This window comes from Perognathus longimembris, chromosome 16 (genome assembly GCF_023159225.1).
Source record: "Perognathus longimembris pacificus isolate PPM17 chromosome 16, ASM2315922v1, whole genome shotgun sequence".
Classification (NCBI taxonomy): Eukaryota; Metazoa; Chordata; class Mammalia; order Rodentia; family Heteromyidae; genus Perognathus; species Perognathus longimembris.
Window position 1 is genome coordinate 826,848 of NC_063176.1, and position 13,192 is coordinate 840,039.

A 13,192-nucleotide genomic window follows, 5' to 3' on the forward strand; every position below is an offset into this window, starting at 1 on the left:
TTTCCCTCAAGATCTTGAGTGAACGGTGGCTGGTAGAACGCACACACACTAAACACAACCCCTCGCTGAGATCTTCTGTAGCTTTAACTCCCTTTTTTTTTTGTGCCAGTCCTGGGCCTTGGACTCAGGGCCTGAGCACTGTCCCTGGCTTCTTCCCGCTCAAGGCTAGCACTCTGCCACTTGAGCCACAGCGCCGCTTCTGGCCGTTTTCTGTATATGTGGTGCTGGGGAATCGAACCGAGGTCTTCATGTATACAAGGCAAGCGCTCTTGCCACTAGGCCATATCCCCAGCCCCTTTAACTCCTTTTTGATTTGTTTGTTTTGTTTTTTTGGCCAGTCCTAGGCTGTGAACTCAGGGCCTGAGCACTGTCCCTGGCTTCTTTTTGCTCAAGGCTAGCACTCTGCCACTTGAGCCACAGCGCCCCTTCTGGCCGTTTTCTGTCTATGGGGAATCGAACCCAGGGCTTCATGTATACGAGGCAAACACTCTTGCCACTAGGCCATATCCCCAGCCCCTTTAACTCCTTTTTGAAACACTGGCAAATAGGTCTTAGTTACCAAAGCCCAGGCCTAAAATCATCACTAAGACACTCACCACCGTGCCTGAAGAAAAATGAGCATACTTACGCAGAGCTTGGCTTTCCTTGTTTGACCTACATATTCCGTGCCCGGTCTACCTTCCTGAGTAAGCATGAGATTCAAGTTAGAGACTGTGAAGCCTTTTGAGAATTGTTGGGTGTATAAAATTATTAATGTTCATATACCAAGAGAAGGGATGGAGGGAGAAGCAATGCTCTTCCCTGAAGGCAAAATTCACTCACAGAGGTGAGAACATCTTCACAATTGTGACTGGTATTCAATTCCTGGCCGCTGGCATTAGCGGTAGACTTTTTAGGTCCAAGACCAGGACTCCGTCTCGGCACCCGACGCTTTGTGCTCTACCAACAGAGCCACCCCCAAACCCCAGCAGTGGACATCTTAATACAGAAAAAGGGCTTTTTATTGAATCCAATCAAAAGTATACAGTTGGGAGTTTTTTCGATCTTAACATTAATACAGAAATAAGTGAAAAGTTAATTTTGTGTATTATACCAGGACTAACTTACTGAATGGCAAAATAAATTACAGTTTTCCTTTTTTCAAAGTGACTTTGACCAACAAGTGAAAAGCACATCATTCCTACTGAGCTCCACTGGGATCCTGTGGTATAAACCCATCCAACTATGGGGCCAAGAGCTCGCGGAGAGCAGCCGCGCCGAGGATGAGGACGATGACGGCCGCGCGGAGCGGGAGGAGCGGGAGGAGCGCTGGGCCGCAGGACGCCGAGGGGTGGCTCTTGGGACTCGGAGCGGGAACGGGGCCTGCGGCCGCTGCAATGAGAACACAGTCACTGGTCAGGCACTCTGCCGGAGCGGGAACAGGGCCTGCGGCCGCTGCAATGAGAACACAGTCACCGGTCAGGCACTCTGCCGACACCGTCTGTTCTGAAATAACAGACGTGAGAGACTGAACTACCTCCAGCCCGGAGCAGGCTCAAATCCGTGCGGCTTATTACACATCTCAGAGCACACTTCCATCTGCTCTAAGGACACGCTGCTCTGGCTTGTACCTAGGATTCCCTAGGCTTGGAAACCTCTATATGGCCAAGACCGGTGGTGTTTTTTTTTTTTTCCCTACTTGGCAACAGTAGGGTTTGAAAGCTTGGCCTTACACCTACTATGCTAGGGCTCTGACCCTTGCTAGTTACTTTGGAGACAGCCTAGCCAACTTTGAACCTTGCTATTCCAGATCGCTAGTAGCTAGCTGCAGGCATGAGGCACCAGCAGTTCAAGTTGTCTAGAGTATCTTGTCAGCTTCTAAGTCCTACAAGCTGACAAAACCTTGTTTCCTACATACACGTATCTGTGGAGAAGCTGCTTCCTTTTCATTGGAACTAGTGAAGAGGAGCCATGGAGACCGCCCATCAGATCATCTGCTTTACACCTAACACACCCTGGTTTATACCTGTGGTTTGGTTATATGAGGGAGGCTTGACTACTAGAAGTTTCTCCACATGGGTAAACCAGTCATAGTTCCTAAGTGGAACCAAGAGAAATAGCCAGTGCGTTGTGTAGGCTTCATACCGGCTTGACATGGTCACAAAAGCGTGCGGAGACAGAGGGGGTTGTGTTCATACACTCATGCATTGCAGTTAGTGCTTCTCATAGTGCTTCTCAAGTTGACAGACCTGTTGGACGACTACCAAAGGAATTGATTCTGCAGTGCTGGGGACACTGCATGCTGGGCAGGTGCTGTGCTGCGGAGGGAGCCGACGCCCCCAGCCTTTTCGCCCCCTTGCTGTGTGTCACAGGCTGGCCTCAAGGGTGTCATCCTAACCCAGCCTGAGCAGCTTGGATTCCAGTGCCTCTGTTCCTTGCCACCACCTCCCCCCGGCCTTAAGTTTTAGTTGCAGCCGGAGCAGAGATGGAAGGCTACGCTTCCTGAAGCTCCAGACAGCCCTACACAAGGGAAACCAGCCGACTTCAAGACATGAAACAACTTTATGTGACCTGATGGCAGCCTCACCCATAAAATGCTTTCTAAACTGGCCACTGGTGGCTCGCGCCTGTGATCCCAACCCCTCGGGAGGCTGAGATCTGAGACTGCCAGTCAACACAGCCAGGCAGGGAGGACTCCAGTGAACCACCGCAAAAAGCTGCAGTGGAGCTGGCGCTCAGGTGGCAGAGGGCTGTGAGCAAAGCAGCTCAGGGACGGCGCCCGGCTTTGAATTTGAGCCTCAGGAGTGGCACAAAAAAATGAAAATGGGTCAGACGCCAGAGGCTCACACCTGCAATCCTAGCTACTCGGGAGGCAGAGATCTGAGTGAAGAGCATGGTTTGAAGCCAGCCCGGGCAGGAAAGTCTATGAAACTTAACCTCCAATAAGCCACCAGAAAACAAGTAGAGCGGTGGCTCAAAGTAGTAGAGGGCTAGCCTTGAGCAAAAAAAGACTCAGGGACAGTGCCTAGGCCCTGAGTTCAAGTCTTATGACCAACAAAATAAAAATAAAATGGTAACCCCTCTGTACACCACCTTGATAACATTTTTTTTTTCTCCCCTTTGGGGAGGAGGAAGAACTGAGGCTTAAACCCCGAGCTTCATACTAGCCAAGCAACTACTCTATTTCCCAAAGCACACCCTCAGCCCTTTAGGGTAAACTGCAACCCTGCTTAGGCCTCCCTGCCCAGTCTCTACCTCCTGGGCAGTTGGGATTGCAGGCATGAGTCGCAATACGCAGCCTCTGACAGTTTTAATAAGCATTGACCGTAAGTTACCTACTGTCCCTTGTTTTTCTTTGATTTCCTTATACTTCCTGTATAGTGTCTTCCAATCTTAACTCCAACTGTATTTGCATATAAAAATGTAAACTTCTGTCCACTGAGCCAGTGTATTTTAAGTCATCAATTACAATCAGGACATACTGGTTTTTATGGTACAGGTATGTCTGTCTGATTTATGGGTCTGATCTGAGGATAATATAAAGGCATCATAAAACATTTGCTATTTCAAGAAAAGAGCTGGGTCGAAAGGACTGAGAACCACTGTATTGAGCAGTAAAATCTCTACGTACCATAAATTTAAAAATCAGTATTCAAGAAACTAAGTCACAAATAGACATAAATGTTTGAGCATATCATCGTACTCATTGTTATTCACTAAACTCGCAACTTTCTCCTACTGACAAAAAAGTACAATTTTCATCTGTTCTATATTGCAGAGACAGTTACCAAATGAAGAAATATGTCTTACTAGGATTGTCGATGTTTATTTGACTTCTCTCTCCTAAAAATAAAAAGAGAGTCTAAGTTAGCTGCATTATGCACCTATTTAGTTACCCAGAAGATACAGAGCTGGTTACAGGGTCTGCGTGGGCTGAGGAGGCTCGCGGTGGGCCTGAAAGCCAAGCGCCAGTGCCAGGAGCCTGGGGTAGACATATATATATATAGATATATGTGTGTGTGTGTGTGTGATAAAAATCTGGATGCAAGACAAGTTGTGTAGCAGGAAGTGAACAAGTCTTGGGAGTTTGCGTCCTGCTTGTCTCTGTAACCTTGCTGTGTTTTACATCCTCATCTCTGAAGTGGCAAGAGCAGGGATTCCTTGGGTAGAACAAGGTCTTGCACACTGCACTGGCACTGCAGAGAGCCTTCTAGAAGAAGGCTACCCAGCTGTGTGCTGCTTGGGAGGCGGGGAACGAGCCCGGGCTCTCGATGGGGGCTCTGGTCTTCCTTTCTGCGGGTGGCAGTCCTGTGCACAGACCCCCGCGGCTGCGGCTCACGGGGCTCTGCGGTGACAGTCCTGTGTCCTGTGCACAGTCCCCTCCCCCCCCCCGTGGTGACAGTCCTGTGTCCTGTGCACAGTCCCCCCCCCCCGTGGTGACAGTCCTGTGTCCTGTGCACAGTCCCCTCCCTCCCCGTGCGGTGACAGTCCTGTGTCCTGTGCACAGTCCCCCCCCCCCGTGCGGTGACAGTCCTGTGTCCTGTGCACAGTCCCCCCCCCCCGTGGTGACAGTCCTGTGTCCTGTGCACAGTCCCCCCCCGTGGTGACAGTCCTGTGTCCTGTGCACAGTCCCCCCCCGTGGTGACAGTCCTGTGTCCTGTGCACAGTCCCCCCCCGTGGTGACAGTCCTGTGTCCTGTGCACTGTCCCCCCCCGTGGTGACAGTCCTGTGTCCTGTGCACAGTCCCCCCCCGTGGTGACAGTCCTGTGTCCTGTGCACAGTCCCCCCCCGTGGTGACAGTCCTGTGTCCTGTGCACAGTCCCCCCCCGTGGTGACAGTCCTGTGTCCTGTGCACAGTCCCCCCCCCCCGCGGTGACAGTCCTGTGTCCTGTGCACAGTCCCCCCCCCCGTGGTGACAGTCCTGTGTCCTGTGCACAGTCCCCTCCCTCCCCGTGGTGACAGTCCTGTGTCCTGTGCACAGTCCCCCCCCGTGGTGACAGTCCTGTGTCCTGTGCACTGTCCCCCCCCCGTGAGGTGACAGTCCTGTGTCCTGTGCACAGTCCCCCCCCCTGCGGTGACAGTCCTGTGTCCTGTGCACAGTCCCCTCCCTCCCCGTGCGGTGACAGTCCTGTGTCCTGTGCACAGTCCCCCCCCCCCCCGTGGTGACAGTCCTGTGTCCTGTGCACAGTCCCCCCCCGTGGTGACAGTCCTGTGTCCTGTGCACTGTCCCCCCCCGTGGTGACAGTCCTGTGTCCTGTGCACAGTCCCCCCCCGTGGTGACAGTCCTGTGTCCTGTGCACAGTCCCCCCCCGTGGTGACAGTCCTGTGTCCTGTGCACAGTCCCCCCCTGCGGTGACAGTCCTGTGTCCTGTGCACAGTCCCCCCCCCGTGGTGACAGTCCTGTGTCCTGTGCACAGTCCCCCCCCCGTGGTGACAGTCCTGTGTCCTGTGCACAGTCCCCCCCCCCGTGGTGACAGTCCTGTGTCCTGTGCACAGTCTCCCCCCCCCCCCCCCGTGCGGTGACAGTCCTGTGCCCTGTGCACAGTCCCCTCCCCCCCGTGCGGTGACAGTCCTGTGTCCTGTGCACAGTCCCCCCCCCCGTGGTGACAGTCCTGTGTCCTGTGCACAGTCTCCCCCCCCCCCCCCCGTGCGGTGACAGTCCTGTGCCCTGTGCACAGTCCCCTCCCCCCCGTGCGGTGACAGTCCTGTGTCCTGTGCACAGTCCCCCCCCCCGTGGTGACAGTCCTGTGTCCTGTGCACAGTCCCCCCCCCGTGGTGACAGTCCTGTGTCCTGTGCACTGTCCCCCCCCGTGAGGTGACAGTCCTGTGTCCTGTGCACTGTCCCCCCCCCCGTGAGGTGACAGTCCTGTGCCCTGTGCACAGCCCCCCCCCCGCGGGCTCCCGTAGCCCCCCCCCTCGGTTCCAGGCCGGGAACCTGGCGAGCAGCCCGTGCGCTGGGCCGGGCGAGCCCTCCAGGCTTCCCCGGGGAAGGGGGCGACCCGGCCGGACGCCCCCCCCCCCCCCGGCCCCTTAAGCCTGCGCTGACCCCAAGCCAGGGGCCGCCCCCACGGAAGGGCGATTACCAGGCTTCCCGTCCGGCCGCACCCGCTTTCTTCCTGAAGGGGAAGGAGGAGGAGGGATTCCGTGAACGACGAGCGCGGCCATTGCGCCCTGGGCCCGGGACGGCGGAGGCTCGGGGGGGGGGGGGGGAGGAGAAAGGGAGGGAGGGGGGAGGGAGTGGGGGGAGCACGCGTCAACGCACGACGGTAACTTGAGAGTGGGGACGGGCGGAGGGGAGATTGGGGGGACCACAAAGGAAGCGCCGCCCTCGCCCCCGTCCCCCCCCCCCCGGGCCCCCCGGGCCCCGCCCGACGCGGCTCACCGGGCAGCGGGAAGGGCTCCGCGGCGCTCAGTCCTACAACACGGATTTGCAGGCGCTCGCTCGAGTCCGCTGCGCTCCGGGGGCGCCCCGCGGCCCCCCCCCGCCGCCCCCCGCCGCCCCGCGGCCCCCCCACCGCCCGCCCGCCGCCCCCCCCGCCGCCCCGCGGCCCCCCCACCGCCCGCCCGCCGCCCCCCCGCCGCCCCGCGGCCCCCCCACCGCCCGCCCGCCGCCCCCCCGCCGCCCCGCGGCCCCCCCACCGCCCGCCCGCCGCCCCCCCGCCGCCCCGCGGACCCCCCACCGCCCGCCCGCCGCCCCCCCGCCGCCCCGCGGACCCCCCCCGCCGCCCCCCGCCCCCCCCCCGCCGCTCCCCCGCGGCCCCCCCACCGCCCCCAGAGTGCGGGCGCGGAGGCCCCCCCACCCCCCCTGCAGGCCCGGCCGGCTCCCTCCCGGCTCCCTCCCGGCTAGGCGCGCCGCCCACGCCTCCTTACCTGGGGCCGCGGTGGGGTCCCGGCCGGTCGCATCTAAGGTCGGGAAACGCACCGTGAGCGGCGCTGGCCGCGTACACGCCCCGCCGCGCCCCGAGCCGACCCGGCCCCGCGGTCCGTCCCGCAGCCCTGCGGCCGCCGCGCCCCAGGCCGCCCCGCCCTGCGTCTACTTTCCACTTCACTGTCTTTGCGCGGCTTGGGGGCCGGGGCGGGGCCTTAAGGGGCTAGGGCGGGGCCTTGAGGGGCCGGGGCGGAGCCTTGAGGGGCCGGGGCGGAGCCTTGAGGGGCCGGGGCGGAGCCTTGAAGGGCCGGGGCGGGGCCTTAAGGGGCTAGGGCGGGGCCTTGAGGGGCCGGGGCGGGGCCTTAAGGGGCTAGGGCGGGGCCTTGAGGGGCCTGGGCGGAGCCTTGAGGGGCTAGGGCGGGGCCTTGAGGGGCCTGGGCGGGGCCCTGGGGGCCGGGGCGGGGCCTGGGCGGAGCCTTGCGGGGATGGGGCCTTGAGGGGCCGGGGCGGGGCCTTGAGGGGCCGGGGCGGGGCCTTGGGGGCAGGGGCGGGGCCTTGAGGGGCCGGGGCGGGGCCTTGGGAGCAGGGGCGGGGCCTTGAGGGTCTGGGGGCTGGAGCGGGGCCGGGGCGCCTGGGGGCCTCCGTGGGGGCCTCCGTGGGGGCCTCCGTGGGGGCCTCCGTGGGGACCCGGGCCGCCGCGCTCGCCTCCCCGCCCCCGCCGGGAAGGGGCCGGGCCTCACCCTCCTCCGCGAGCTTCTGGCTCTCCTCACCTAGGCCACAACAAACGCGCGTCAGTGGGGGCCGGGACGCGCGGGCTGCCGCGGCGGAGCTGAGCCGGGCGGTGGCGGGGGAGGGAGGGGAGGGCGGCCGGCCGCGGGCACCGCCCTGAGGGGCGCCCGGCGAACGGGCTGGGCCCCCCACCACGCACGGCGGGTCACTCCGACACCGAGGGAAGCGGGAGGAACGGCGGCTACCGTGGGCCCGCAGGTTGGCGGGGCTCGGGCTGGAGGCCTGGCGCGTGCACCGCCCCGACGGTGGACGGAGAGCGCGAGGCCCCGAGCTCGAGCCCCGCGGGGGGGGGGGGCAGCCCACGGATCACAGGTCCCGGGGTCTCGAGCCCCGCGGGGGTGGGGGGGGGGAGCCCGCGGATCACAGGTCCCGGGGCCCCGAGCTCGAGCCGCCGCCTTCCCAGTTGGTCGTGTGTTGGGGTTTTCTGACTTGACGGGAGCGGGGCCTGCGCCCGGGGCGCGGTGCGAGCCATGGCCGGCCGGGCGGGAGGCCGCGGGCACGCGCCCCGCACACGCGCCCCGGGCGGGCTGCACACGCGCCCCGCACACACGCGCCCCGCACACGCGCCCCGCACACGCGCCCCGGGCGGGCTGCACACGCGCCTCGCACACTCGGGTTGAACCCTCCTGGAACCCTGTTCACCGCCCAGGCCGCCGGGCCCGGCGTCCCCCTCCCGGCCCTCCCAGGCGGGGGCGCCCGTCCCTTCCTCCCGCCGCCCCCCCCCCCCCCCCCCGCCCTCTCGAAGCACCGACCCCTGCTCCGGTGAATGCGGCTGCGCTTCTGCGGAACCTCGGGGCACAGTTCCAGCCACTGCCTCTGTTGTCTTAGAAATCTGAATTAGCCCAGACCAATCGTCCTCGTTGTTCTGAACCAGGTTGGCTGTAGGCCGGTGTGAGCGTGCCTGACACGGCTTCCACGTGCACACTGCTGTCTCTCTGCTGTCTCTGGGTCACCGCAGGTAGAGCCCCCACCGTGCCTCCCGTCGAGCGGCCCCCCCCTCCACCCAGAGCTTGCACACTTCCCAGATGCCCGCGGAGCTCAAGTTCCCTCAGCAGCGGCTGCTTCTCCACTTCCTATCTGCCACCATTGCTTTATCATCACTACTAAGAAAGGTACTCGCTGAACAACCCAGAAAGGATTTGATTTTTTTAAATTAACAGCATACTCACCAGGGACGTAGACGTAGATGGGTTGGATATCATCTGAAATGCAAATATTTGTTTTTATGACATGCTCCTATGTCACGGTCTGTGAGTGTGTGTGAGTGTGTGTGTGAGTGTGTGTGTGTGTGAGTGTTGTGTGCCTGTGTGCTGGTCCTGGAGCTTGAACCTGGGGTCTGGGTGCTGTCCTGGAGCTTTGTACCACTTAAGCGGCAGCTGCGTGGACTTTCCGGTGAGGGCTGGCTTTGAACCGTGATCCTGTCCCCTCGTCCTCCTCAGCAGCCGGGTCGACAGCAGGGCTGCCCTCCTCTAGTGCTGGCTGGGGTGACCCCGGGACTCTCCAGGGCTGAGGCGAGGGCTGGAGGCAGAACTCTCCACCAGAAAATAGTAAGGGGCACGGGGCTGCCCTCCTCCATCTCTACAAACTGACTCTTACAGGGTTATCATTCCCTCACCAACATCGTAAATTCTTAAGAAAAACCAAAACGCCTTGATTTGACTGAGGCGCGGGTGGAGTCAGCTGAAGCAGAACGGGAAATTAGAGATACATGGCTCCCAGAACCTGCTCTTGGTCATCTTTAGCTTTTCAAACCCACGAAGTCTGGTGGTCTTGGGATAACACCAACTGAGGGCCAGGGATTTCCTGATTCTCTCCTTTCACTGGAAGGAGAGAATGTTGATTCTGCAGGAAGTAGAGTGCTTCTCTAGGGGATTGCAGGGCTGGCCTAGGAGGCCAAGCTGGGCCATCTCAAGGACCACTGTCAGGCAAGAACCCCCTGCCGCCCCCCCCCCGCCCCCCCCAGTGGTGGAGATGGTAACAAATGTGGATATGCAACAACATGCTGGACTTCCTCCCACTCCCCTCTCCTCCCTCCTCCCTCTAAAGCCTCTGCACAGGCCCCCCCCCCAAATACAGTGCTAATAGCATGTGTAAGGGGGGGGATGGTAGGGCTGAATACAGCGCAGGGGAGGGGGATGGGAGGCGTGATACTGATCAAGATGAATTAGAAACAACCCATGTTGAATGGAAACCCTTTGAACAACTACTTAAAGATAATATAAAATGACAACGAAAATTTAAAAAGGTAAAATAAGAAGCCCCTTCACAAACCTGAGTCACTTGAGATGAGGCTCTCTGAGATAATAATCCCTCCCCCGCTTTTCTTTTCTGAGGGCACAGGCCCTTGAGTAAGCCTCACTGCCTCTCCACTGACTCTCACCTCCTGAGGGTTAGCTTTCCAGAGGAGGGAGGATGACTTGTGTACAGGAGAAAAGCAAAATCGAGCCTTGAAACAAGGGCGCTGTCAGCACGGGGTAGAGTGGTGGCCCGGCTCCAGTACACGACGGCACTGGCAAGGTCCCCGCAGCCCCTACAGAGACGAGCACTTAGCGCACGCGTTACCTGGATTCGTGACGCACTCCTCGGTTTTCAGTCCTGAAACACAAAGATACACGTTTACATACGATACAGTCTGGTAACACGTTCTACTTACTCTGTGACTATTGTGAATCTAAGCTGTCAACTTCCAGTCTGTTAGATTCATAATTTAGTGGAATACAAATTTCAGGAAAAAAAGGGTTTTTAAATGCAGCCACCAAATAGCTGCGTCTACCTTTTCTCTGTATCCACGGAAATGGGCTACCAGGCATACCTTTTCCAACTAAGTTGTGAGGTGACTGCAGAGTCAGGAGGGGGACTTAGTCAAAGGACCCAGCTAAGCTGGCTTTATTTCTGACCCACAGCTTAAGTTGCTAAATTTCTACGTAGTGTGTTATGTGCTAAAGCATGACTAATACAGTTTAAAGGCTATTTGTCTACGATACAACCAGTTCTCACCAAACACTCACCTAGGTGTTGCTAAGGACATAGTTGATAGACATGCTTGAAATCTAAAGCCAATTACTTCTAAGTAATGGAGATCATCAAAGATTACAAGAGCTGATGCTTCTCACAGGAAGAGATGGAGGGTAGATACATTGGAAATAGATCACAAGCCCCTCACGACTGTCATCCTAGCTGCTCAGGAGGCTGAGATCAGAGGATCACGGTTCAAAGCCAGCCACAGCCAGCCTGGGCAGGAAAGTCTGTGAGAATCTTGTCTCCAGGGAATCACCCCCCAAAAACCCACAAGTGAAGCTGCAGCTCCATCCATGGAGCACGAGAGCCTTGAGCGAAGCAGCTCAGGGAGAGCGTCCGGGCCCTGAGCTTAAGCCTGAGGCCTGGCCCGCACTTGTGCACTTGCACGCTCAGATGCACATTCACGCCCCACACACAATGACACCTTTGAGAAACTCTTTTCGCAGACAGACGCGTAGTTACATCCTACTCTGGGGAGCGAGATTCTGACTGAACCCAGGATTCTGGTCACCTTTAATAGCTTTGTTGTGGTGCTGGACGCGGGACACACCGCCTCCGCAAGGCCTCCGAAGCCGGGCAGTGTGGGCCCCGCGTTCCCCCCAGTGACCTGTAGGTGTCAGCAGAGGACTCCATAGAAATCAATCCCAGTTCCTCAGCTTCAACCACCACCGCAGGGCCGAGGCTGAGTCCTCAGTGCTCTTCAACAGGGTACATGTGAGCCTTCACAAAGCCTCCCTTGTGGTCAGTCTGAACTTTTAGCTGCCGTGTAGCCTCGGGCCACTTCCTTTCCCCATGTACACACACACACACACACACACACACACACACACACACTCACTCCACGTGGGTCTGAGCCCTGGCTGCATCTCTTTTGTTCTACTCACAGCTAGAGTCTGTGGGTTTCTCTGCCCACTCCAGCCCACCGGCTAGGCACCAGTGCTGTCCTTGGTGGCCAGGGCTTTTCTCTAACCAGCTCTCCGTGGAGCATCCAAGGAGATACCATTTCTGACATCTCTGCAAGGTGGTCTCTACCTAGGATCGATTAGGAAAATTTAACATTGGGGTGGAGGAGGGAAATCCGAGTTTGTGGTTTTGCCAATTTCCACCACACAGCAGTGCCTCTGGGGCAGGCACAATGCACAGGGACCCTAAGCAAAGGGGCCATAAGCAAAACGCCCTCTCCACATTACCAGGAAAGCTGACAAAACTGGGCATGTGCAGGTGCCCGTTTGTTATATCAACTGCACTTGTCAACTGACCTGTTCATTAGAGAAATCACCACCCAAACTCCACCCAATGACCTACCCTCCTGGTTTTTGTTTCTTATTTTGGTGTCAGTCCTGGGCCTTGGACTCAGGGCCTGAGCACTGTCCCTGTCAAGGCTAGCGCTCTACCACTTGAGCCACAGCGCCACTTCCAGCTTTCTCTGTGTATGTGGTGCTGAGGAATCGAACCCAGGGCTTCATGCCTGCTAGGCGAGCACATTCCCAGCCGCTTGGCAACCTTTTTCTGTCTCCCTCACTACATTTCACATCTTGCCTGAATTCTTCTCTTGGCAAGGTTAATGGCTGCCCTGACTTCCCGTGATGCCTTCTCCACTTCCTGTGGTGTCAAGTTACCTGTGAACAACCATCTACAATATTCTTGAGAGAGAGAGAGAGAGAGAGAGCTCTCACAAAACTAATAGAGCTTGCTGTAATAATGATCAGTTATCGTTACTATCTTATTTATCTAACTTAGAAGTGAAACTTTGGGCTCACAAGCACGTATGTACAGGAAACTGTGTAGTGCGTATGGGATTTGGCCTCCAGCATCCCGTGGGGGTCTTGCAACACAGCCCTCCGATAAGAAGATAGGGAACTATGTAACTGGGCTTTGGCCAGGTTTGAGCTACTCCTGTTGAAGAGAAACCTGAAAGAAAACGGGCGCCTACAATTAGTTCCCATGAGCTAACTGGCTGGCTCCAGGGGGCTTGGTTGGATCAAGTCCCCTGTGTGGCTGCACTTTTCCTTTCAACATTCACTCACGCATTCTAGCCCGTCATGGCGGCACACGCTATCATCTCAATACGCTGGAGGCAGAGGCAAGAGCGTCACACACTTAAGGTCGGCCTGGGCTACGGAGCAAGTTCCCGGCCAGCCTACGTGCCTCTGAGGCCTGCTACACGGGATCAAGGCCCTCCTGCCCTGAGGTCTACTACAGGTCTACGGCTCGACCCTGCAACAGTGGGCTCGGCTCAGCTCTGCAACCACACTCCCAGGCCAACTGCTCACCGGTCTGCGGAGTGCTGGGGAAGAAGGCAGGCAGTGGACGCAGCTAGTGTGTTGCAGCAGGACACCACCAGACACAGGTCAACACAGGCCCTCCCAGTCGTCCCTGAAGATTCAGATATTCTTCCCACAGCCCCTACCATCTCCGTGACAAGGAAACGAGACTACTCGAGGGTGCGGGTGCCACCCTCGCTCAACTGTCCAGACACTGCAGAGCTGGCCCAGGAGCGTGGCTCCTCTCCCCTCGGCGGCCCGGGCCTGCGTCCCA

General features: G+C 58.6%; 1 protein-coding gene across 5 annotated transcripts in view; it reads right to left on the bottom strand.

The window, feature by feature from the left end:
* Positions 1-983: 983 nt before the first annotated feature.
* The window catches only part of Art3 (ADP-ribosyltransferase 3 (inactive)), a 24,392-nt gene continuing 12,183 nt past the window's right edge, over positions 984-13,192 (bottom strand). The window contains exons 4-11 of one of the 5 annotated variants that reach the window (XM_048364558.1): positions 10,199-10,231; positions 8,806-8,838; positions 7,588-7,617; positions 6,850-6,882; positions 6,362-6,394; positions 6,063-6,095; positions 3,790-3,822; positions 984-1,371 (exon numbers count right to left, since the gene is read on the bottom strand). In XM_048364558.1, coding sequence (XP_048220515.1) covers positions 1,223-1,371; positions 3,790-3,822; positions 6,063-6,095; positions 6,362-6,394; positions 6,850-6,882; positions 7,588-7,617; positions 8,806-8,838; positions 10,199-10,231 — 377 coding nt within the window. In that variant the 3' untranslated portion in view covers positions 984-1,222. The remainder of the gene's footprint in view (positions 1,372-3,789; positions 3,823-6,062; positions 6,096-6,361; positions 6,395-6,849; positions 6,883-7,587; positions 7,618-8,805; positions 8,839-10,198; positions 10,232-13,192) is intronic. The other 4 variants (XM_048364559.1, XM_048364560.1, XM_048364561.1 and 1 more) reach the window with 4 other exon arrangements.